A 25321-nucleotide genomic window follows, 5' to 3' on the forward strand; every position below is an offset into this window, starting at 1 on the left:
ACACAGTGAGCTGCTCTGCCACAAGAATCGACATGGAACCAGTAACTCAGAGTCTGACTGTCAACAGAGGTATGTCAATCATTTTTATTTATGCTCTATACTGAGTAATTGTGATGAAGTGTTTCTCTGCTGTAAGTGCATCAGAAAGAGATGTTAAAGACAAATGATAATGCATTATATGTGGTTCCTTTGACAAATTATATTTCTAACACTCTACTTCATTCTGAAGGATGAATTTACTAAATACCTGCACAATCTCTTTTAGGAAATGAACAGCCCAACATTGAAGTCCAAATTGCTCCAAATAGCACAGACAGTGAAGTCACTCTGGTGTGTCTGGTCACCAGTCAGAGGCTGCAAGATTACTACATCGCCTGGTCAGAAAGTTCTGGGAAAGATCCTGAAAATTTCACTGATGGGATTAACTTACCCACACAGAAGATAAGGAACAGTTACTTGGTTTCAAGCCTCTACACCATCACCAAGGACAGCTGGAACAGAAACATGTTCAGCTGCAATGTTTGGCCTGCAGGCAGTGATCAAGCTGTCAAACCTCGATATGTGTCCAGGTTCTCTGATCATGCAGGTGACCGCCTTTATACTAAAGCCAATGACGGGTTATCTTGAGTTATTTCTTCAACAAAGAGAGCTGAAAGAATAATATTCTTTTTTTCCCAATTCCTTCACATTTAGCACCTGTTACTGTGAAACTGAGCCCTCCCAGTCCTAAGGCAATGTTCTCCAATAAACAAGCAGAGCTCAAATGTGTTGTTACTGGACAGGATAGAAGCATTTTATCTGATACTAACATCAGTTGGTACATTAATGGACAGCAAGTGACCAATGGGATAACTGATGGTAGCAATTCAGGAGAAAAATACAGCACATTAACTCGAGACCTTAAAGAATGGAAGAAAGTCAACACAGTGAGCTGCTCTGCCACAAGAATCGACATGGCACCAGTAACTCAGAGTCTGACTGTCAACAGAGGTATGTCAATCATTTTATTTATGCTCTGTACTGATTAATTGTGATGAAGTGTTTCTCTGCTGTAAGTGCATCAGAAAGAGATGTTAAAGACAAATGATAATGCATTATATGTGGTTCCTTGACAAATGATATTTCTAACACTCTACTTCATTCTGAAGGATGGATTTACTAAATACCTGCACAATCTCTTTTAGGAAATGAACAGCCCAATATTGAAGTCCAAATTGCTCCAAATAGCACAGACAGTGAAGTCACTCTGGTGTGTCTGGTCACCAGTCAGAGGCTGCAAGATTACTACATCGCCTGGTCAGAAAGTTCTGGGAAAGATCCTGAAAATTTCACTGATGGGATTAACTTGCCCACACAGAAGATAAGGAACAGTTACCTGGTTTCAAGCCTCTACACCATCACCAAGGACAGCTGGAACAGAAACATGTTCAGCTGCAATGTTTGGCCTGCAGGCAGTGATCAAGCTGTCAAATCTCGATATGTGTCCAGGTTTTCAGATCATGCAGGTGACCGCCTTTATACTAAAGCCAGTGATGGGTTATCTTGAGTTATTTCTTCATCAAAAGAGCTGAAAGAATAATTTTCTTTTTTTCCCAATTCCTTCACATTTAGCACCTGTTACTGTGAAACTGAGCCCTCCCAGTCCTAAGGCAATGTTCTCCAATAAACAAGCAGAGCTCAAATGTGTTGTTACTGGACAGGATAGAAGCATTTTATCTGATACTAAGATCAGTTGGTACATTAATGGACAGCAGGTGACTAATGGGACAAATGATAGTGGCAATTCAGGAGAAAAATACAGCACATTAACTCGAAACCTTAATGAATGGAATGAAGTCAACAAAGTGAGCTGCTCTGCCACAATCAACGACATGCCACCAGTAACTCAGAGTCTGACTGTGAACAGAGGTATGCCTTTCAATTTTATTTATGATCTTTACTGATTGTTTCTGCCAAGTGAATGCATCAAAACAGATGTTAAAAATAAGTTAAAATTGCATAATTTCTCGTTCTTTTGATAAATTAAAATTTTAAACCCTTTACTTCAATCTGAAGTATTTATACACTTGATTATTTGTATCTTTTAGGAATTGAAGAGCCCAAAATTCAAGTCCTACTTCCTTCAGGGAGCACAGACAGTGAAGTCACTCTGGTGTGTCTGGTCACCAGTTCAAAGGAGCAAGATTACTACATCGCCTGGTCAGAAAGTTCTGGGTATAATTCTGGAACATTCATTGACGGGATTACCTTGCCCACACAGAAGATCAACAATAGTTACTTGGTTTCAAGCCTTTACACCATCAACAAGAAAAAGTGGGAAGGAACTGACCAGTTCAGCTGTAATGTATGGCTTGCTGGTCGTGAAAAAGCTAGCAGCCCCCAATCTGCATCTAAGTACTCAGGATGTACAGGTGAAGATTCCCAAGACTACAGGAAGTGATGTGTTATGTGCTTAGTATGTTTTTGTGTAAACTTTATGTTGTCAAAATATGTACTCTGTGATGTCATTGTTGCTGCACCAAAAACCTGTTGTTTTTTGTTGTTTTTGTCATCTTGCTGACTGTTGATTTGTCCTTGTCATACTTGTTAGCATCTTATTCAATGTGCTATCTGTGCTACCTGCCCCAAATAAATGTTGCATGGAGACACCTGTTCTGTGTGTGCCTGAATGAAAACCATTGAAAGCAAATGAAAAGGATTTTTTCACTCTGACTGACTTGTTTCCTGCATTAATGTTAAATCACATAAATCTTATATTTTAAAAACCTTATGTCCAGAAACACATAACTTATCTATTCACCAAAAATTATAATTCTTCTTCTTAGGTTTCTACTCAGTCATAAATGAGACAATCGCTTTAAGTTGCATTGAAAATGCCACTGAAGGAGAAGACTTCAACAGCTTGTGGTCCACAGCCTCCTCATTCATCTTCCTCTTCATCTTCTCTCTCTCCTATAGCATGATTTTAAGCCTGGTTCAGGTAAATATGGAGGGGTGTCCTCTGTATCTAGTTTGTACAGAATAATATAGCTACATATTCTCAACATAGCCTGGAGAATAATGTGTCTGACTTAAAATTCTGTAAGATTTATTTATAAGGTTATTTTGAAGGATGACAATGATCATGATCAGAAAGACAACAGAATGGGGCAAACTGTAGATTTCATTTCAAAGTTAATTGTAGATAAATATCCACAATGCTCATTTATCCAAGCTGTTTTTCTAACATTTATAATTTACATATTTCTGTTTTCTTTTTGTTTTCAGATGAAGAAAAAATAATGTTTCACTTCACTGCCGAAATGAATGACAAGATTAACAAGATTTTTTCATGGACTTGAAAATAAATTTTATCCATTATGTTGTTTGCAAAATTATGTTTAGTGCTACTTCTGTAATGAAATGGTCATTTTGTTAACTGGGGTTATTAATTGATTATGTTGCTTTTCCGCTAAAACAGCTTTTTCTTTCTCACATGAGTGCATCTCTGCTTTTCATGAACCTGTTTTGTCAGTTACAGGCTGGTGTTTCTGGGGTTTTCTAAACATCATTTTTAGACAGATCTGGATATGTTTCTGTACCTCTCGGACCGTAGATGAAACTGCCAAAGTTAAACTTCCTGAAAAGAACAGCTGACACATATTTGCATTTTCTTTCTGTACTACTAATCAAGTCTGCAATGTGGGCGAGGTCTCACAGGCCGAGTGGAGCTGGAGTTTGTTGAAAACAATAAAAAGAAAAGGGGCTTTTAAACACTATAGGCTACTTGTTAGTTTGGATGTCACAACCTTCTAAATACATTTGCCTGAAGTGCTTAATACCAAAACTAACTCCACACATTACAGTGCAAATTTAATAGAAAATGTGTGTATTTGTTATATACATTACATAATATCAGGGATCAGTCTGTGTTTGAAAGTTATGCTGTGATGCAGTTGTCTGAAAATGTAACTTAGTTTGTGAACAAATGATTCAGTCTCATTTCCATGTAAGTCTTATGGATTCTTCATGGCTGATGCTCCACGTCTCCACAAATTTATAAGACAATCTAGCAGCTGGTTGATTTAATTAAAGCTGGACAGACAAGCAAATAGCACCGAAGTAATGAACTCTGTAATCAATGCTTGTAATGAACTGGTTTTCAATTTCTTGTAATCTTTTGAATTAGCTGTTGTATTTTTCTACATCAGTTATTTAGCTACATATTGGCATACATGTAACCCTAAAGCCTTGTTTTAAAAATAAACAAATTCCTTTTGTATTTAATTGTCATATATTGTATTGAATTAAAACAGCAAATATCCCAGACATTTGAGTCAGGAAAAATAATTTCCTGATTTTAAAAATCTAAATGTGTGGGAAACCTATATTGTTGGACTTTCATAAGCATTTGTTATGGTCACACATTTTCTCTAAGTTGGAATAAATCCTTTATCTGTTGAGGTGACAAGCAATAACATGTTTAAGTCAAAATACCTTTTAAAGTATTGTGATTATCTGAGTTATCTTACTCAGCATCTATGCAGTTTAAATTCTACATTCCTGCTGTTTTTTTATTTTTACTTTTAACAGCAATGAGTTCATAAAAGTAAAACTTGGAAATTTTTATTTTACCCAGGGCAGCTTGCAATATTCCTGTAAAATATACTTACAGATATAAAGTATCTGAGAACACCTGAGTTATGCATACAAATAAAAACCTACAACCATCCAGAAAGTAATTTCACACAGCTAACCGAGTCCAGCTTGTTTTCCAGTTCAATTCATCACTTTGATTTATGTCATGATCAAGACCAAAGGCCTTTTGATCAAAGTCAATACATGGGTAATGATTTTTCCCCCTTAAATTTAAGTTTTACTATCCTGTAAATAATTGATTACAAGCAGAAATTATTCATTACAGTTGTCTCCAGCTCCAGTGCATCCAGCCCCTCATATCCCTGTCTCCTAAATGTATTTGTACATCAGTTCTCCATGACACATCAGGCAGATGCATATCAGGGGCTTGATTTCACCCCCTCATCTAGAGTAGGGAAGACAGGTTGAGGATCTATACCTTGCTCTGGACAGAGTCCTTCAAGGTTTCTTTTATGGGTGCTGTGATAGGTCAATATCCAAACAACAACAAAATACATGGATCATTCTGTTATTTTTTTTTTTGATAAAGTTGTACCAAACAAATAAACTGGAAAGGAGTGAATGGAAATAAATGTTTTAAAGAGATGCTTCCAAGAAGCTTGTTGATCAATAATTATGGTAGGAGTCTAATATTACCTTTCTTGCATGGTTTATGTTGGCTTTTTTTAAGCTGTGTCATATATTGTGTGTTTTGATTTTCAGCAGTCACCAGAACTCCTCGTGTGAAAGTGCAGCGGATCCTGAAATTAATTACTTTGCTATCCGCTAGTTTAAGCTTGCATGTGACTGTGGAGGTGGTTGCAAAGAAATATAGAATATACCAATAGATGTTTGTACAGTCCTCCTCAACATATCCAACTCCAGCCTATCTGGAGTTCTCTCTATCAATGAATTAACCATAAACTAGACATGAAAAACTATGTATTAGACAATTAGTTCAGTTGGAACTATTTGTGGATTGAAGTTTTCACAGATCTTTTATCTAAAGTTGTTCATCTAATGGTCATTTCAGCTGTGTATTATTTTTTTCTTCTTTGTTTCCAGATGAGGAGACAATAAAGGATACGTCAGAAGAAACCAGCATATTTGACTGTAGAATGTATAAAATGTTGGTAACACAGATTAAATATTCTGCTGTCTTTGTTGTAGACAACAGTCTGTTTGGATTTATGTGAACCATTTTAGTCTGTGCTGTGTTGTATCCTTGTGTTTATCACTTGTAGGTTGTTTGAGAAATGTTTGCCTTCTGATTTGTTTTGACAGTACTATTCCCCTTGTGCTTTATGTTGATTTTACATCATAGGACCAATGACAAATATGGTAAATTAAACTTATCATAACGCATGTCATTTTCACGGCTATCATCCATTAGATAATGGATGAAAGATTTTAATCTGCAATTTAATTTTAATTTCCTGAACAAAGCATTTCTTTGTCAATTTGAATAATTGAATTTATTTCAGACACACAAGTACGATAAATGACAATATATGTCCTTGTAACATAAATAAAAAAATAGTCTGAAAAAAGGTGTATTGGCAGAAGCAATAAGCTTATAATGCCCATCCTCCAAAACCAATTCATCTGGACTAGAAAAGAAAAAAAAGAGAAAAGAGAAAAAAAGAAAGAAAAAAGTAAAAAAATAAATAAAAAATAGTTGCAGTTTTGGAGGTTTTCTAAATATAATTTTTAGACACAAATTTGAATGTGTCTCTGTGCCTTTGGGACCTCAGCTGCAGCTTCCCACAAATTACCAAAGCTAATCTTTGTCAAAAGAACATTTGCCATCTGTGCTACATTTGCATAAGTTTTGAAAAAGTTTATATGAGGACAAGTAAAAGTATATAAAATTCCAAATGAGTTTTTTCGTTGATATTTGTAACTGAGTTTGTTTTAAATAAAAATAAGTTTACTAGTATTAAAAAGAAGTATAGTATTGCATTTTGGAAAACAATTAAGTTGCATTGCAAACATCATTCAAATTGTTTAGGACAAGTTATTTGCAGTTTTTTTAGTTTAGAATCCCAAAGTAAAGGTAATATAACTTGTCATCAGTACCTCCCCCACAGGACTATAGAAGACCCCATCTTTCATAGGATGTTGCTGATTTTTCATATTTAATTTTTTATTAGAACTTTTTATTTTTGATTTTGAATTTTGAACAGGAAGAAAAAAAAGCAAAGAAAAAAGAAACATAACTTGTTCATGGGTGTAACAGCTCATTCTTTCCCATACGTCAAGGTATAGTGTCATACTATTCCAAGCACATTGCATAGATAATCCCTTTTTCCCAATGTTCAGCACATTTATCCAATTCCAGTCTTGAAATAATAGTCTCTCCATATAATATAATTCTTTCACACACACCCTCCTCTGGTGTAATGTTGGGGGGGTCCGTTTGGAGCCATCGTCGGGTTATAGCCTTTCTACAACATGCCAAAAGGATCTTCAGCAGGTATTTGTGTTTGTGAGGGACCGATTCTGGTATTTTACTCAGATACAAAGTAATTAAAGAGTAGTCCAATTTCCCTCCCATCATCTGACATATTGCATTAGTTGCTTCCTTTAAATATGGTTGAATTTTTGGACAAGCCCAAAGGACATGAAAATGATTGGCCATATCCTTTTCCACATTGCTTCCAACAAAGCCCCGGACTCTGAGAGCCTGTTTGCAAAGCTGTTATTTTGGGAGTCATAAAAAAAAGCTCATAACATTCTTCCAACCAAACTCTCTTAACAATCTTGAGTTTGCAGTGGTTGCTTGTGTCTCATATATCACCATCCTAGACTCATCTGATATTTCTGTACCAAACTCCTTTTCCCATTTTTATTTGATGGATAATGTAGAATGGCTTTTGGAGCTTTGCATCTTTTTACATATGCTTCATGGACTATAAAGATCAAGTTATAATATATTTCCTCGTTTTGATTTGTGACATTTTGTTAAAGTAGTCTCTGGTTTGTAGGTATCTAAAAAAGTTGCGTTTTTCTAATCAAAATTAGTCCGAAATTGCCTTATAACTGAAATGTACCGTTGCAAGCAGTGACGGACTGGGATTAAAAAACGGCCCTGGCATTTTCACTAACCAGCGGCCCACATAGGGACGCGCACGCACGCGCATGCGCGTGCCTGCAACACACAGATATAACTTCACATGCACGGAAACAGGGTCCGAAATTAACACTCGCCAGTCGCCAAATGCGAGTAAATTTCCCGTTTGGCGAGAAAATTTCAGAGGGCTAGCTGCCACATGGCGAGTAAATGTTTGTACCAAATAAAATAAAAATTACATAAAAATAACAAAACCCATCTGGGCTGCGGATGATCCGTTCACAGCTGTCTATCCAGAGCTCAGTCTAGACCCGCCTTTTACGGAGCTGGTTCAGCTCCTTTCACATTCAGAACCAGTCATGGCTGCACGCTGGATCAGAAAACAGTTCTGCTAACCAGATGCAGTCTAAAACGCCAATTAGCCTGTTTATAAGTTTCTTATTTATTCAGCATTTTTTTTTAACTACGTGCGCTGCGGTTTTGCGCTTCGCCGCTCTTATTGAGGCGCCCCCCCTCTCCAGGTGCTTTTATCAGCGGCCAGCCTTCAAAACGTGAATCACTGCGTTTAATGTCCTTCCACACGTACTAAAATGTCCCAATTAAAGTCAATAGGAGAGTCAGTAACTGTATTTCATGCTCTTTGGTTTTTAACGACACAGAACCAGTGGTGCTTTGGTGGGCGTGGTGCCTTGCGCTTGAATTCAGGTGCGCAAAATTACGTTACATGTAATTTAGGTGCGCACAGGGTCATTTTAAGGAACTTGTAACATCGGGGGCTGCAGCTCAGACCAATCATTTCTTATCTCCTCCCTAAAGGAGCCCTTTAGAGTCTTTATTTATGCATTTTCCCAATTGTTTATTCCTCGCGCACAGCGCACCAGGGTAAAATCCAGCAGCTGGATCATGCGTAAGGACGCAGCGTGAACCCTGCGTGAATCAGGCCGGTGAATCAGGAAGTTAATTTCGGACACTGCACGGAAATAACACGCAAGTTTTTAGCCCCATTTGTAGCCCCCATTGAACTCTAACTTTAATATGCATAAAAACTGAACCAAGAGACATTTGGCTTATTAGTGGGCCGAGAGATAATGTAGGCCTACAATGAACAGGGTGAAAGGGGCCGCGCACACCCGACGATCATGCCGCCTCGTGATTGGCCGGCCCAAACGGCCCACGAGGGCCCGCGGCCCTTCTGGCATCTGCCCAAATGCCAGACCGTCCAGTCCGTCACTGGTTGCAAGCACAGTTTAAAACAGGAACAAATGTGGTTTTGATCTTTAGCTTTGTGTCTTTGTTGGTCATGTTCTGCAAAATGAAGCAACAGAAATAAAATAGCTTTGAAGGTCCTTGATAACCTTAAATAACACACCAGCCAGTAACATTACAAGAATCTGTTCTTATTAACATTACTTTGTTGTCTTCCATACTGTGAAAACTGTAGCCGTATCAATACAGAGTAGCAAATACAGTATACTGTAGGATCATAAACATAACAAAACAACAACAATAGAATGTGTCTATATTGTAGATTAAAAGGGAAAATGTGACAAACAAATACATATTTATTCAAACAAAATGAATACAAACAATTGCATTTATTTGGAGTGCATTTCATTGTTTTTTTTTTTTTTTTGTTTTTTTGTCAACCCAAAAATCTGATGACATGGAATATTAACAAGTTACACTTCACATTTTACAAATGTCTCGACATATTTTTGCATCTATACCTGCATTTCTATCTACTTCTCTGTTTTCTTGAAACCCTTTCTTTAGAAAGCTACTTCCTGGCTTCTTGCACCCCTGAGACGACACCTGCTGAAGTGAAACTTTGTAGAAACCAGTAGAACTATAATTACATTTCCTTGAAGCAATGTTCACATCTGTCAGTATCAGAATGTCCCCAAGCATAAAATGATTTACATACCGCAAGCGAAAATAACAACACAAATACACTACAGCATGTCACCAACCCACCACCAAAAACATCTCTTGTGATTCAACCGTTACTGCATATCAAGACATTTCTTTCAGTTTTCACACTGTTGAAGGTAACTGTTAAACAACTCAGTGTTGCATATAATATGTACTGCTTTTATTTTCTTCAACTAACTAGCCAAATAATAACAGCAGAATATTATGACAATGACAAATTACAGGTATTTATGTTACACTCTGGCAGTCACCTGGTCAACTGGTAATAAGTCGAGTGCAAAAGGAAGAAAGAGCAGAAAAACATAATAAAACTAATAAGGGCCACTTATTGAAAACTGCATTTAAATTCAACTAGGGTGTTTGTCTGCTGATAAAAAGTTTATTACCATCAACCCTAAAAAGGTCAAAATTCTGTGCCTGAATCAAGCTTACCTGTTATTTTCTGTCGTGCTGAATAGCCTACATCTGATTCTCTGCTCTTTGCTGCCCCTGCCTGGTTGTTCTCATGAACTCGGTTGTAAAAGGTTTTGACCCTTGCGTGACTTCTGTCTCCTCTCTGCCTGCTGGATTTGTGAATCGGTCAAACTGGGGACCTCCATCTAAACTGCAATGGAGGTCCCCATCTCAGTTTAGATGCTATTGACCCCTGTTTCTGAATGATGAGAGATGTTTTAACCAGCTCTGTATCTTCGTCTGGTGTTCAGTCACTCAAAACTAGAGCTGACTTCTTTAAATTGGGACAGTTTTTCTTCATTTGTGTGCCATTTTAGTTGGGTAATCGAATTGTAATTGTTGTGTAACTTTTGCTGTTGATAAGAGGTTGTTGATATCAGCGAGGCTTTCATGGTTAAATTTAAAAAAATAATTAAAAACCCTTCTGCAAAGCTTACCGGTTGCTCTTCAAAACGCAGTCTGCTCACAGATATCCCTGAGGTTTTTCCCCTTTCAGCTAGAAACCCCTTACAGACTTTTCAAATCTCTATCAGAAAAGGAGTTGCGTATCTGCTATTTCTGTCTTGCTTACTTATCTTGCTGTGCTTCAGCTTTGCACACAGGTCCTGAGATCCTGAACCCAGAGCCGCCATCATCCTGGATAAGAATAAAGACTGTTAACCACTTTCTGTGTACCTGCTAAATATGTGGGTCCAGGGCGCTGTGGCGATGCCGGGGTAGAGCGTGAGATCAATGTTTGGAGGTCCAATCCTCCAAAATCCTGGCCTTTGGACCTTGATATTGGGTATAATTGCACTACAAATTATTACAGCATGTAATAATATATCCCACATTACAGTAACTTGTGGACTAGTTTAATTTTATTTTAATATTAATCCATCCATCCATTTTCCGTCACAGTTGTCCCTCATGGTGTCGCGAGGTGCCTATCTCCAGCTGTCAACGGGGGAGAGGTGGGGTACACACCCTGGACAGGTCGTCAGTCTGTCACAGGGCTTTAATAGTAATATTTTATTTTATGCTAATGGAGCCAGTTGCATTTTCAGGGTCTTCTTTCATTAGGATTGGTGAATTTTAGGTTGATGTTAGACTGAGGACACCAGATGCTACTGTCTTTTTAGAGGCAAAGTTTTTTGACCAGCCCTTGAGGCTGATAAATTTGGTGGTTAACTTGCTTGTGCTTGTGCTATTGATATTAAATTTCATTGACGTCAAAAGTCAGTTGTAATGACTCAAGTTGGTTTGTCAATGAAATCACTGGTAGGAAGTTTATCTTACAAATGAAAACCAATTATCCAGTAATCCATTTTCATCTCCTCTGACCTCTTCTGGGCTGTGAACACCTCCCAACTGGTGAAGAAGGCCCAACAACGGCTCGTCTTTCTCCATCAGAAAACCGGTCAAAAGTTTCAGAACGCCACAGTCATTTAAGGTATTCAAGTCCCAAAGTTAGCTTAACATGGTACAATAAGTGCCAAAATGCCAGGAGTTAAATGAGGTCAGGTCACCCAAAGCTGAAAAATAATGTACAATTCAGAATTATACAGAAAAAGAATTACCTGGAAACAAAAAAGCAGTTTAAAGCACTTCAGCAGCAATGAAGGTACTAATAATTTGTACAGGTTTTCTAACTTGATAAAACTCCTCATACCGCAGGTAAGCATCCAACAGGTAGATGTGATTGAGGCATGGATTTGGAAAAAGTAGAACATATTATAATTCAGCGTGAAAGACATAGGGTGAGTATAGAAAACTCAGAAACTGGGGGAAACTCTGACAAGAAAGCCACATCTGAATCAGCGGACAAGTTTCTGAGAGTTACGGCTGAGAGAGTAACAGTTTGCATGATAGGCTTCACAGCACGACAGCTTCAAGCACAGCTTAATAGTGATCATAGTAAGCAAGTCTCAGCTTCAACTGTGTAGAGAAGACTTCGAGCTGCACGTTTGACAGGATGAGTTGCAGCAAGAAATCAATTGCTAAGATGCCAGAATAAGACAAGGAGGCTTGCCTGGGCCATGAAACAACACCACTGGACAACTGAAGACTGGAAGAAAGTATTAAGGACCGATTAATCAGAATTTGAAATCTTCATTGCATCATGCAGGATCTTTGTGCACCGTTGAGTAGGTGAAAGGATGGTTCCACAGTGTGTGACATCAACTGTTAAACATGGAGGATGGGACGCGCATGTGTCGCAGCGGGTAGCGCGACCCATATACAGAGGCCTTAGCCCTCGATGCGGTCGACCTGGGTTCGAATCCAACCTGCGGTCCTTTGCCAAATGTCTCTCCCCCTCTTCTACCCCCCTTCCTGTCAGACTACTTTCGGAAAAAGCGAGCCACTAGAGCCGCCAAAAAAAAAAAACATGGAGGAGGACGTGTGATGGTCTGGGGCTTTTTTTTTTTTTTTTTGCTGGATCCAGGGTCGGTGACTTGTACAAAGTAAGAGGCACCCTGAACCCACAAGGCTACCAAAGCATTCAGCAACACCATGCAATACCCGCTGGTATGCGACTAATTGGTCAGGGGTTCATCTTACAGCAAGATAGTAACCCAAAACATAAGTCCAAGTGTACAGTACAACGGAAAAAAAACAAGATAGTAAGCTTAAAAACATCAAGTAATCAGGAGAGTCTCCAGACTTATACCCAAATGAACTGGTATGGGATGATCTGGACAGAAGAGTGAAGACAAAGCAACCTACAAGTATACATACTCCCTCTTTGTTTTGATTACAGCTTTGGTCACTCCTGGCCTTATCTCAACGAGCTTCATGGTGTTAGTCACCCGGAGTGTGTGTGTGTGTGTGTGTGGTGTGTGTGTGTGTGTGCTGAGTTAGACTCTAAAATATCAAATCTTTGCCTGTGCTGCCCTCTGCAGGTCTTTCTGTGTAACACTCACATTAATGATGAGCACAATAGAAAAGGACACTGTCAGGGTATAAATAACTGAAGCCGCAGTTTGAATTCACTAAGAGTCAACAGTTACAGTCAGGCAGCTAAAGAGGAAAACACGTTATATTTCCAAATTTTCTCATAAAGAAAAACAATAAATCACCTAACAATCTCCATGTTTCCAGATGAGTAAAATGAAACTTTATATTTGCTCACCCTTAGCCCCAGTATTTGATTTTGCTGACCTTGGTGAAGTAAACGTTTGACTGCGCAGCTTTGAAAATAATTATTAACCACTTCATGTTGTATTTTACGCTGAATAATCCAGGATTCAATTCTGAGGGTTATCTATGTATCCAACTGTAGAAAATAAATAACAAATTAAATGCAATGTAATGTTAAGCTGCTAGTTACACTATGATAGCATACATTTGAAACCCAATGTCTGTGTCTGTTCACAACATTATCATTGTGTTTTGACACAAAACTATCGTCAGAAACTGCTATAGCATAACACATTTGTTACAAGATAGTGAAATCTATTTTTTTTCATCTTGATTTAACCTTTATTTATACATGTGTTCCCATTGGGATTCAAGATATCATTTTCTAGAGAGGTCTATTTTGATAAAATAGAACAAAAAAAGAGAGAATAACACCTTACAAACCCAATAGACAGACATGTATATTGTTTCAATGAAATGGTGTATAGCTTTGTAATACGGCCACAATGATTTAAAGTTACTGTAAATGACAGATGAATCCTCTTTTTGCGTAGTCATTACGATAAACACATGAATAAGAATTAAAAGGACTCATATGATAACTATGTAAACTCATTAATCCTGAACTTATGAGGAAAACAAGCAGAAAAGTGGCCCCATAAAAAATGGTCAAAGTCAAGAATTTGGATTTGAAAAAAGCTTCAAATTAACTTTGACTCAAATCTCATTAAAGCATATTCATAGTGTGCGCTGAATGTATACAGCAACAGGACCAAAAGTCACTGAAGTGGGCAGAATTTCATCTCAAGGTTTTTGGATGGCCTCGGCTCACTGTGGGTTAACAGCCACAGTAATAAATGGCAATACAAAAACCTGCCTTTAAGTAAAAGAATGTCCCCAAAATTGTTAACCTTTTTAAGGATAATCACACAATACTTTTGTACATTTATACTACTAATAAATTATATTATGAATATAAATATAAATGATAATATCAATATTATAATGTTTTATAATGTCTATAGTGTATAAGACAGCTGAATAAAAAATAGCAATAAATCCTTTCATTATATCACAGATGGATAAGTTGGCTTTAAATAATAAAATAAAGTTTTTATTTGTAATTTTTTTAGTAATTAATTCCATGGCCGAAGATTGGTATGTATTTAATTTTTTTCTACATTTGACAAAATTTTTCAGAAAATTTGGGGAAAGAATGGTGGGTGGGGGTCTCTCGGATGAAATAAATTACCTGAGAAGAAATTAATTCATGGCTTTTGTCAAACGTTCCTCATAGCAGTAATAGAACTGCATAAAAAGTGTATTGTGGTCACAGTGGCTCATCTTTTAGCATACATAACCAAAATAAGTGAACTGTGTATAACTGGATTTAAATATATGGAATCAAATTCTAAGTTGATATAAATGTAATTGTCCTGTATGTGTTCTGCAGTAACTATTTGCTGCGAACTTGCTTGGTAGAAATAAAGTGTTTTGAATGAAATGAAACTAAATTGAAAGGGATTGAAAATGATAAGAAAAATAAGATCATTATAACATGCACCTTGTTGTCTGATATACAGAAATACACAGATTATAGTCCAATTTGTATTGTGATTTGTAGAAATGAAATGAGGAGAATATTTTTTTATTAAAAAATAAATAAATAGGGAAAAAAACAATTACAATATGTACCAAAGAATGTATAGTCATAAAATAGGATCTACAACCTGAAACATTTTAAAAGGTCAAATAATAAATGTTGACTAAAAAAAGCTCCACTGGCTCCTAAATCATAAAAATGTCATAACATAAACAAAATATATCAACATTCAGATTTAAGTGCATGATAATGAACATAAAACAGTGTCAAAAGGAGGCAACATTTTTGCATGGGCGTTAATCGGTGTGTAACAACTACCACAGTGTAAAACAGCAATACAAAATCCTCTCCTAAATCCTGATGAATCTATTGTATCTTTTGTATGTCTAAATTTGTATTTTACTTTAAGAATCATTGCAAAAAATAAAAATAAAAAATTACAAATCTTAAAATACATATAAAACAAAAACTTTACCATCCAGGACAATGGATTTGTTTTAATACTTCAGAGAGATGTTCCATATTCATTTTATGACAACAAAGGATGAGGTCTTTAGAGGTAATAAGATAATAAAGTGAAACATGTAATGTGAAACATTACCTAAATTTAATGAAATTTTTAGTACAAAACCCAAACAGTCTAAAGAAATAAAACCATATTTATTTGGACAGGGTGTAAAATGTAAGATCATGGAAAGAGCCATCAAGGGCATTACAGGAAATAACCAAGGTTTTTGTAAGGAACTAACACACTGTGTCTACAATATAGCGGCCACAGTGATACAGGCTGTGACAAAAACCTCAATTGGCCTAAAAAGAAAAACAGTCTGTTAGGATTTTATTAAAACCCCATTGGTATATAAAACTACTTTTCCTGATTTTTTTATTATGTCGGTCTTTACATTTTCTTTGCAGTTGATTTTCAATTGTCTTTGTTTGAAGTTGTTTCTTCTAACATGTGCAACATCATTTACATAAATGCAGATTATACATTCTAATATCAAGTCTTCAGCTACACCAGGTCAGATCCTAATGTTTCTTGATTTCTTTTTTGTTTTTCAAGCAAAGTCAACTTTTGCATATTTCTAATGATTTTCTGTCTGTATAGCACTTCTTCTTGGTTTAGAAATATATTTTATGGAGTAAAATTTAAAAGAGATGATGGAGTCAGAGAACCTGATATCCTCAGGCAGGTGATATCAGAGCCTCTTAGGGCCCTCACACCATGTGTTCTCTGTTTCTCATAAAGTTTTTAGCCCCACTAGTGGAGCTGAGAAGCTAAGAAAATGTTTTCTAAAACACATCAGAGCCAGAGGAACAATGCTAAAAGTTTGGTAACATGATCCAACATAACCTGTTGGGTGAGCCCTTTTAACTAAATCAGGTGAAAAAGGATTCACCAAAATACAGACAGTTAAGGTGAATTAAATGATAAATGTACAGATAAAATTAACTGCTAGATTTTACAGAATTATTTGTAGGCCTGGATATTTGTGTGACATTGGTTCTGAATGATCTAAAAAAAATGTTAACATGCTTTAAGCTATCAATATTCAACTATTACAGTCAGTGTGCAGGGTTGTGTCACACTGCAGAATTACAGCCACAGCTCTGCTGGACAAACCTCTCGCCACTCAAAAAGCCATGTGTGAAAAACAAAATGTTACAGTTTCTGGAAGAAACTGTAACATTAAAATGCTCTGTGGCAATAACATCCTCTTACTGAAAGACATAAAATGACCATACAAATGATCCCTACATATATAATATATGAATAGCACTGAATTACACCTATGAATTATGGCTATTTGAACAGGCAAAGGTTTTTGTATGAGTGTGGATCACTGTGTATTATAGCGGCTACCACTGTGGGAAACAGCAATACAAAAAGCCCCTCTACAGAGAGTTTGTTAAAATGGGGCTTTATCAGTGAGGCAATGTTTATTTTTTATCTTATTTTTTTTTTGTACGGAGGAATAAAATAACATATTTGTGGTTGTATTTTGTTGGATTGTGTGGTCAAGGAATTTTTATTTTCAGCTTTATGCAATCTGTTTTGAGAATCATATTCTTAAAAGATTTCAGGCGTCAATGTTTGAAGGAGCTGGAATTAAATACTTGACAAGTGAAAACCAAGCACACTATGATTACGCATGTTTCTTTTTTTTCCAAATAAAACTTCAAACAATTGATCTATTATATAACATACAAATAAGCATAAATGTTAAAGACATTATAAGTGTGAAATTCAGATAATGACTCCAGCCATTAAACCATTCACAATTCCAAAAATAAACACTTAAATTGCAGCATATAATCTTATATATTATCATAATTTTTTATATATAAATGGTTGTTCATTGCTCTAAGCAATGAATGTTTTTATTCGGTGTTGTTTTTTTTCTCCAAATATGTAAAATGTATTAAAAAGTTTTACCTTATTGTTGAGGTTTCTAATTGTATTTTATGGGATTTATATATATATATTTTGTTTTGAAACAAAAGCTATCTCCTTTCGTATTTTCTTAAAAATAAATAAACACATTTTTACTATTGTTTCTTTGCATTTTTGTTTAAAACAAATACATTTAAAGAAAAAAATTATTAGACGAAGTTCTGTTCACACCACTAGAGAAAACAAACACTTGACAAAATGTTAGAGATTAATTGTCTTATTGAAAACGTTGCAAATAACAAGCACAGACATACAATTGTGCAACAAAAACTGTTGTGCTTTTGACTTCACGGGTTCTTGTGACTTATGTGTTGTGAGATATCAGACAGAATCAAATTCAAATGATTTGTATTTTACACAGTGCCACATGGGTAACCACAGATATTCAGTTACTCAAACCTCTCAGAAGATCAGGATCATTTTATGAATAATAAACAATAAGTGCATTAACTTTATGGTCAATATTATCCATCCATTCACAGGTCCTCTTGCTGCAAGGCATCCACTGCATGACTGTGCAGCCTTCAGTTATTAAGCACACATAGAAAAGCTATAATAAAACACATTTGTTATGCCAAACAACTAACCAAAGTTAGAAAAACGTGATTTTCATTAAAACACCCTTTAGTTTAGATTTAAAATTCATTAAAGCACGGTAAAGGTCCATTTCCACTGAATGTACACAGTAAAGACAGAGCAGTAGTAACTGAAGCATGCTGTATCTCCTGCAAAAGTTTTTGATTGGCTCCAACTCACTGTGTGGGCTAGCGGCCACAGTGATAACTGGCAGTACAAAAACCTGTTTTTTTTTTAAGCCAAAGCTTTAAAAAGTGTAAATCTGTCCATGATTTCCACAAAAACATATGTATTAAATAATCCATAATACAACTTAAGAAATATTTCAGTGAAGGTTTTTAAATGTGCTTTACAGTAAAGCTTTGTAATGTGCTTTACAAGGCAGCAGAAATAATCAATAAATAGAACTCGTTCACCTCAAATAAGGTTTAAATGGGTCTGATTTTGATTTGTTTGTTCACCGATGACAACATTATAACACTAGTTCAGTGGTTAGCTTGACAAAACTGAACGTAGTGCCAACTGGTTTATTTATGGATAACACCTTTTCTCTATATAATATTTTTCATGTGTGCTTAAACGTAAGCTATTTACACACTTTTTGCTACTGTGGTCATGAACCGTGTTTCTTGTCAACAGTTATGTAAAATACTGGAAAGTTTGTTCACCGCAACTGGGTTGTCCACATTCCATTTTCCAATCTGACTGAAAACTGAAAGCTCAAAAAGCTCAGACAGAAAACGTTGCAACAGGCTAGAGTGAATTTTTAAGCTGATGTCTAGACATGGGCCTGATCATGGGTAAAATGTATTTAATTGAAGGCAGCTTGTTAAGATCAAACTATTTGAGCAGAGAGAAGTGCACGACAGGCAACATAAGACATAGTTTGAAACAGTGATTCTCTAAATATGTGAAAATATTAAAACATAACAAGCACTAGGACACAACATAAACTCAATACCTGAATTATCAAATACACACGAGGAACTACATCTTAGGCTTCGGGGACAAGTTAAAAAGATGCAAAAAAGGGGTTTAAAAGAAGAACTTTAGAGAGAAGTTTTTGTACAGTGCTAAACCGTAGTGTATACTATGGTAGCTACCACAGTGAAACATCCTATGACAAAAACTTACTGCACCCTTAGAAAGAAATGCTAAAAGGGATTTGAGACAATCAGCTTACATCCTTACATAGACAAAGACTGCTTAATATACGACTGGGTAAGCACATCAGGCTGACCGCTTTGCACGAGTTTGAACCAATGAATAAATCCGCTCTGCAGCGCAAAACACTAGTAAAAGGAATCTTTCCTAAACTTCGCTGCACCCAAAATAGTTGCACTTTGTAAGGGTGGATTGGGGAGAATGAATTAAAGCAATTTATCAAATTAAGTCAAGAACAATTATATTGTGTCGGATTAAAATTGCAGTTGGAGTTGGAAATCATTGAAAAAAAAATTTTAACAATTGAATTACTGTCTATGCCATAGAGAGAAGTGGATTTTATGGGCACATGAACAATAACATTTATAATAAAGTGACACAGAAGTAGAAAACAATCCTTTAATAAAAAAAAATAATTAGGATAAATGTTAGATACCCAGAGACAGCAATCTATTGTAACAGCTTAATAGAAAAATGGCCTAAATATATTGAGGTTAATTTAATAAAATAAGAAAAAAAATATTTTTTGGTAAAAGTCATTGATTTGTTTCTTATTAAAGTAAATAACCAGTATGCTGAATTAGAAAATGTCAGATATGGACTTAAAATGTGTGTTATGTTTCTTTTGTATCTACAGTAGTGCTCCCATTATGCTCTACCTAGCTTGCCAATAATAATATTTGGTTTTGCTTTGCCAAAGCTTTATTCTTTATTTCAATCTTTATCTGATTAGCACATTTGTTTCCACAAAATCTTCACCAACCACTTTCAACAGTGACATGTTTTCTAAGGTGTTAGTTTAACGTTAGCATGATTCTTCGTTTTGATGTGCCCTGTTTATAATCTAGCACATAACGGGTTTTGTTGTAATTCAAGTTAATCATATGTGAACGAAATTTACTATAAGAGCTGTTCTTCTGCTTCATGAAGTAAGTTTTGAATTGTAATTAGTAATGACTGGTGTTATAGCAGCATATTTGCTCAGGTCTCTCCAAACACTGTTGGTTGAGCCTTAGCTGAGCGTCGCTAAGATGTAAACCTCAACTGAATGGCCACATGTTCCAGATGTAGATTGGCTTTCACGATTTTGAGATTTCTGATATATAGTCTATACTGTGAACACCCCAGCCCAATCCACCTTCACATAAATCATTAATGAAACAAAATTACACACAACCTGTGTGAGTGGTGCAGACCTGGGTCACAGTCACTTTTGAACATAAAAACAAACAACAAGACAAGTGAACTGCAATGTCCAGAGACAAATTGTGAGAGTATTTTTACCTGCTTCCTTATTCAGGGGTTTGCCCCTGCAAGTCGTCACAACTTGCACCGAAACTTGGCAGTGTTTTTACTCCAAATGCCCATCCTGATGCACCAAGGATTCAAGCCCATATCAAAGATGCATACTTACCAAACTATGTCACACAGGGATATGTGCATAGACACAATAAATGCCAAAGTTCACAATTTCCCTACACAGCTGGTCAAATCATCAGTAAAGAAGTATAATAAATGTATTAGCTAATAAAAATAATACCCCTAGCTCATAGTTTACTCGCTAATTAGCTTTTGCTAAATGATAGAGGAGAAATATCTATTTTTCATATCACAAACAGGCTGAAATTAGGGGGAACCAGACTTTCGATCAGTATTTTTCTGTCAAAAATAGCCAAAAGACTAATACTGAGGGAAAGGGATTTAAGCCTGTCTGTGGTTGCCATGACCCGGATAATAGAACATTTGGTACAAGCATATTTTTCATATCAGTTTCAGCAAAATTTCAAAAGATAAAAGCCAACTTTTCAACTTTTTATATTTAAATTAAACCATTATATTTTGTGTGTGCGATTGGATTTTTGAGCCTACATTACGGTATTATAATTGTTTACAAAATAGCATGGTATCGATTGTAGGCCTTTTTGACGTTTGTGTAACTTTATTCTTTCTGAATAACAACACTAGTTGCAATGCTTGAATTGTACATTCATATTCCGATTATTATAGCCAGTCTAAAAGGGGGCGTTTTTGTCCAGGATTATGCCACAGTGTACTATAACGGCCACAGTGATCTGCTCTGTGACAAAAACCTCTTGTCACTCAGAGAGCATGAGAAAAGGAAATTGTCACTTTACAAAACATGCTTAGTTTATCCTACTTATAAAAGCAAAATTTCCGCCCAAAAAATCTAAATTGTTAATTGTTTGCTATATTTTTTTCATCGTCATTATTGTCAACTGTTCATGTGATATTTGTTTTAAATCTAAATTTGAGAAATACCATAATTTAAAGCAGAGATGTGTAAGTCCGAGTGGAGGGAGGAGTTTTTGTATTGCATTGTATTACAGTGTACTATGGCAACCACACTGATCTAGGCTGTGACAAAAACCTCCTGTCTCTGAAACTAAAATTAGCATTACACAACCAATAATTTGTCCGTGCTGTTGGTATTACATTTAGTTTAACGTTACAGCTACCTATAGTGGGGAATGTTGTACTGAACTACCCACCTGGAAACTAAAACTTGGCTTTAACATCAGCTGAAGAGAAAAATAAAAGTGTTGCATACTTTTCTATAACTTGTTTTAATTTGTAAGGATATTTTTGGAAATCTTGGAAAATCCTTGGAAGAAAGTCATATTGTCGAATAAGCTAAAAAACGGTAAAGACATACAATTGAATTTTGAATCTTTGGTTCATGAATGCAGCAACAGGGTCATATAACAAAAATAATTTCCAGGGGCAGTTTGTGCACTGTCTCTGATCATAGTGTATACTAAGGCAGAGACCACATGTTAGAACACGAATTTACTGTAAGATATACTGTGTAAGAATAAATTAATTCTGCTCTATTATCAGACAGACAACTTTTCATTAAATGCAATTTACTGTATGATCAAATACATCGTTATATTGTACAGGACTATGTGTGATTGGATTTCAATTGGATTCATTTGATGAGGGCATTTTGAATTATATATTTTTGTTCCTGGTTGAATAAAAACTTAATAAAACTAATAAGAACTGAATTGTTTAAAACTGCATTAAAATCTAACACATTTTCCATTGAAGTGCTATTAGAGTATGTTTGCAGTGAAAAAATGGCATCTTTAAAATTAAATTAAATTCAAGTGAATCCAATTTTGTTTTCAAATTTTCATAGTATACATTTAGTAAATTTTTATCAAAAAAAAAAAACTTAAAAATATCTATATTCAAGAACGCAATAAAGACTACGAAACATGAACCAGGGGGAGTTTTTGTATGAGAATCAATAACAGTGTGAGATGGTGGCTACCACTGTGAGAAAATCCAATACCAAATCCTCTCCTACAATTTCCAGGTCCACAGGAAGCTACAGTTTGTGTATAAAGAATATTGTAATGCCACTTATCTATATATAATAATACTATTTTGGTGGGTTTATTGCACTTTTTAAATATTTTATTATGCATAAATATCAGAGTTGGGTAGTGTAGCCAAAAATCTTACTCAAGTAAGAGTAGCACCGCTTCAACATATTTTTACTGAAGTAAAAGCCAACAAATGACTCAAGTAAGAGAAAAAAGGTATTTAGTAAGAAGGCTACTCGAGTACTGACAAACTAATCATAACAGCTGATGATGTAACATTTAAAAAAATATATGTAATCGGACAGACATAAATATAAGGTTATGAGCAAATTCTGGTATTTTAAAGATAAAAGATACACTGAACACACTAGATAAAAAATACTTTTCTAAATATTTTTTCAACATTAAACTTGAAAGCAATGCTTACAGCAGTTAATGTATACAGTATGTTAGAACAATGTAACATATGTCCAATGACAATATGCACTGTTTACTGTACATTCATTTGACCTCCAAATGTCTTAATCTACATCTCAGCAGATAAAAAATAACATTAAAATAACAAAGTTTGTGGACAAATAAGAAGTCTAACTTTAACATAAACTCTAGGTTTTTGTCTCTGGTGCATTTTTGGTTAAAACAAATATGTCCTTTATTCATAAAGTTACTCACAGTAGGGTGAGTAGCTACTCAAGTAAGAGTAGTGACACTTGAGTGATAACATGAGTAAAAGTAAAGTGCAGTAAAGTACTCCTAAAAGTACATTTTGTTCAAAAAGTTACTCAAGCAAATGCAACTGAGTAAATGTAACTAGTCACTACCGACCTCTGATAAATAGGAATTTTAATTATTTAAAAAGTGGATACCGAACACAGAATAGTAAAATATTCAAGCATGTGTTGCTGTTTTTTTTTAGAAAAATATAAAGAACCATCTCATGTTGATCATCATCATCACCCATGCACACAGGAAATCCAACAGTCTTAAAGATGCATTTCATGGCTATAACATAACAGGTAAGGAAACATGGCATTTAGCAATGTTAATTTAAGGGGGTAAAAGAACACTCTTTAACTGAAGGAATATCGAACAATTTTGTTTCCTGAATATGTAGAAGAGTAGTCTACACTTATGCAATGGCTGTATAATTTAAGGGTTTTTGCTGGAAATGATCAATGCTGCATTAGTCATGCATGACAAGAACATGTTTACTTGACCTGCTTGCGTATGAAAAAATTGTGTTTATCTGCACAAGAGTTCCCATGAGGCTGTATGTTATGTATTATTCTGCTGTTCTTCAGTAACTTCTGAATAAACCCTCTACTACAGTTAAGAGGACTGGATACCTTACAGGTTAAATACATTTCTTATGTCAAATTAAAAGCCACAAAGTTGTTTTAATAGTCCCTCATTTTCCCTTTCTACGTTCTCCACAATCAGAAGTATAAATTTTCAACTTAACCTATGGTTATAATGTAATTTTATTGTCTGGGATTCAGGGAAACTAAACCCTAGTGGAGCAAAAACTGATACAGTCCGTATCAGTTTTTGCACAGACTTGTGTCACAGTGGAGGATGGAACCACAGTGACATATCCTGTGAACAAAACCTCTTTCAATTGGAACGGGTTAGAAAAAAGCTAAATACATGACAAATGGCCTGTGTCAATTATTTTATTCCTTTTTGATTGTTGTGTTATATGTCATGTTTGTCTGAGTTTTTTGTTTGTTTGTTTTCAGTAGTGTGGACTTTTTTTAACTATATGCAAACTACATATATTTAATCTACAAACAAAAAAACTGTATCTGGAGAGATCCTCTGGGGGCTACATTTTCAGTCAATATAATATTTCTAATCTAATAACATTTTAACATGTGTGGTTTTAAGCATTAACCAAAGATTACAAACCTGCTCAATGACTACAAAAAACATGTCACATAAAAAAGTCACTTTTTTTAGAAAAACAAAAAACAGAGGTTCAAAGAGTAACATTTTCATTCAAATTTAGGTTAAGAAATTACTTTAGAGCTTGATGGAATTATCTGCAGAGTGCAAAGAGTGAACAAAAAAATGACCTTCATTGAAAAGCACTTCATACCTCAGAAAGGTTTTCGTATAGCCACTGTTCACTGTGTGGGGTGGCAGCCACAGTGAAATATGGCCAAACAAAAACCTGCTCCAAGCTAAAGTGAAGCAAAAAGCCATAGTTTTTAACATATTTCTTTATAGATCTGAAGACATGTTTTATTTATGTCAATATGTTGGATGATCATTTTTTAGAAACCCTCTCAGAGTTACTCAGATATTAATCCGCCACACAAGCATGTGACTTTGCATCACGAGAGGTTAATCATTTGACAGTGTACAGTGAATGGAGGGTGAATCTCCCATCTCATTAATGCCACTCTGGCCCTATCATATTAACCAGTGGCCTTGTTGTGTTTGTATTAACTTGGTAATTACTTGTTAATTACACAGTGAAATTCCAGCTTCTCAGTCTACTAAACAGTAGATTGAAGTCGGTCTTTCCACTCCATATTTAATCCATATTTTTATCACTTTTCTTTTTTCAAAACATGAATTTATCACATATTAGTAATATTATACAATCAAAATGTAAATTTTAGGCTTGCTTTGCACATAATGTACTTGTTGATTTGCACTGCATGCTATTAACATCCTCATAGTGGGATATTTATGTAACATACAGGAAGCTATTTTTCACCACAACAGCACTGCATCCCATTGAGAAACTGAAACCTGAAACGGTTGACAAACCATTACCGTGACAAACCATTACACTCAGTCATAAATTAGTACTCATGTGTAATTAGCAAAGTAATGAATCAAAAACAGTCTTTGTTAAAACATCAAAGTTGTCAAGTTTGTAAAAACTCTTAGACATTTTGATTATCAGTCACACAGTGAAAAAAAAAAAGTTAATTTAAAAACATTTAATGAAGGTATTCTCTCTC

At 35.4% G+C, this 25321-nt stretch overlaps 1 protein-coding gene across 1 annotated transcript in view; it reads left to right on the forward strand.

The window, feature by feature from the left end:
• The first annotated feature begins 6 nt into the window (after positions 1-6).
• The window catches only part of LOC105939429, a 51689-nt gene continuing 26374 nt past the window's right edge, over positions 7-25321 (forward strand). Inside the window, 7 exon segments of the mRNA XM_036133390.1 lie at positions 7-69; positions 266-586; positions 694-990; positions 1185-1505; positions 1612-1908; positions 2088-2411; positions 2826-2980. Of these exon segments, the coding sequence (XP_035989283.1) occupies positions 33-69; positions 266-586; positions 694-990; positions 1185-1505; positions 1612-1908; positions 2088-2411; positions 2826-2980 (1752 nt within the window). The 5' untranslated portion in view covers positions 7-32.

The sequence above is a fragment of the Fundulus heteroclitus genome, unplaced genomic scaffold, assembly GCF_011125445.2.
Source record: "Fundulus heteroclitus isolate FHET01 unplaced genomic scaffold, MU-UCD_Fhet_4.1 scaffold_616, whole genome shotgun sequence".
NCBI lineage: Eukaryota > Metazoa > Chordata > Actinopteri > Cyprinodontiformes > Fundulidae > Fundulus > Fundulus heteroclitus.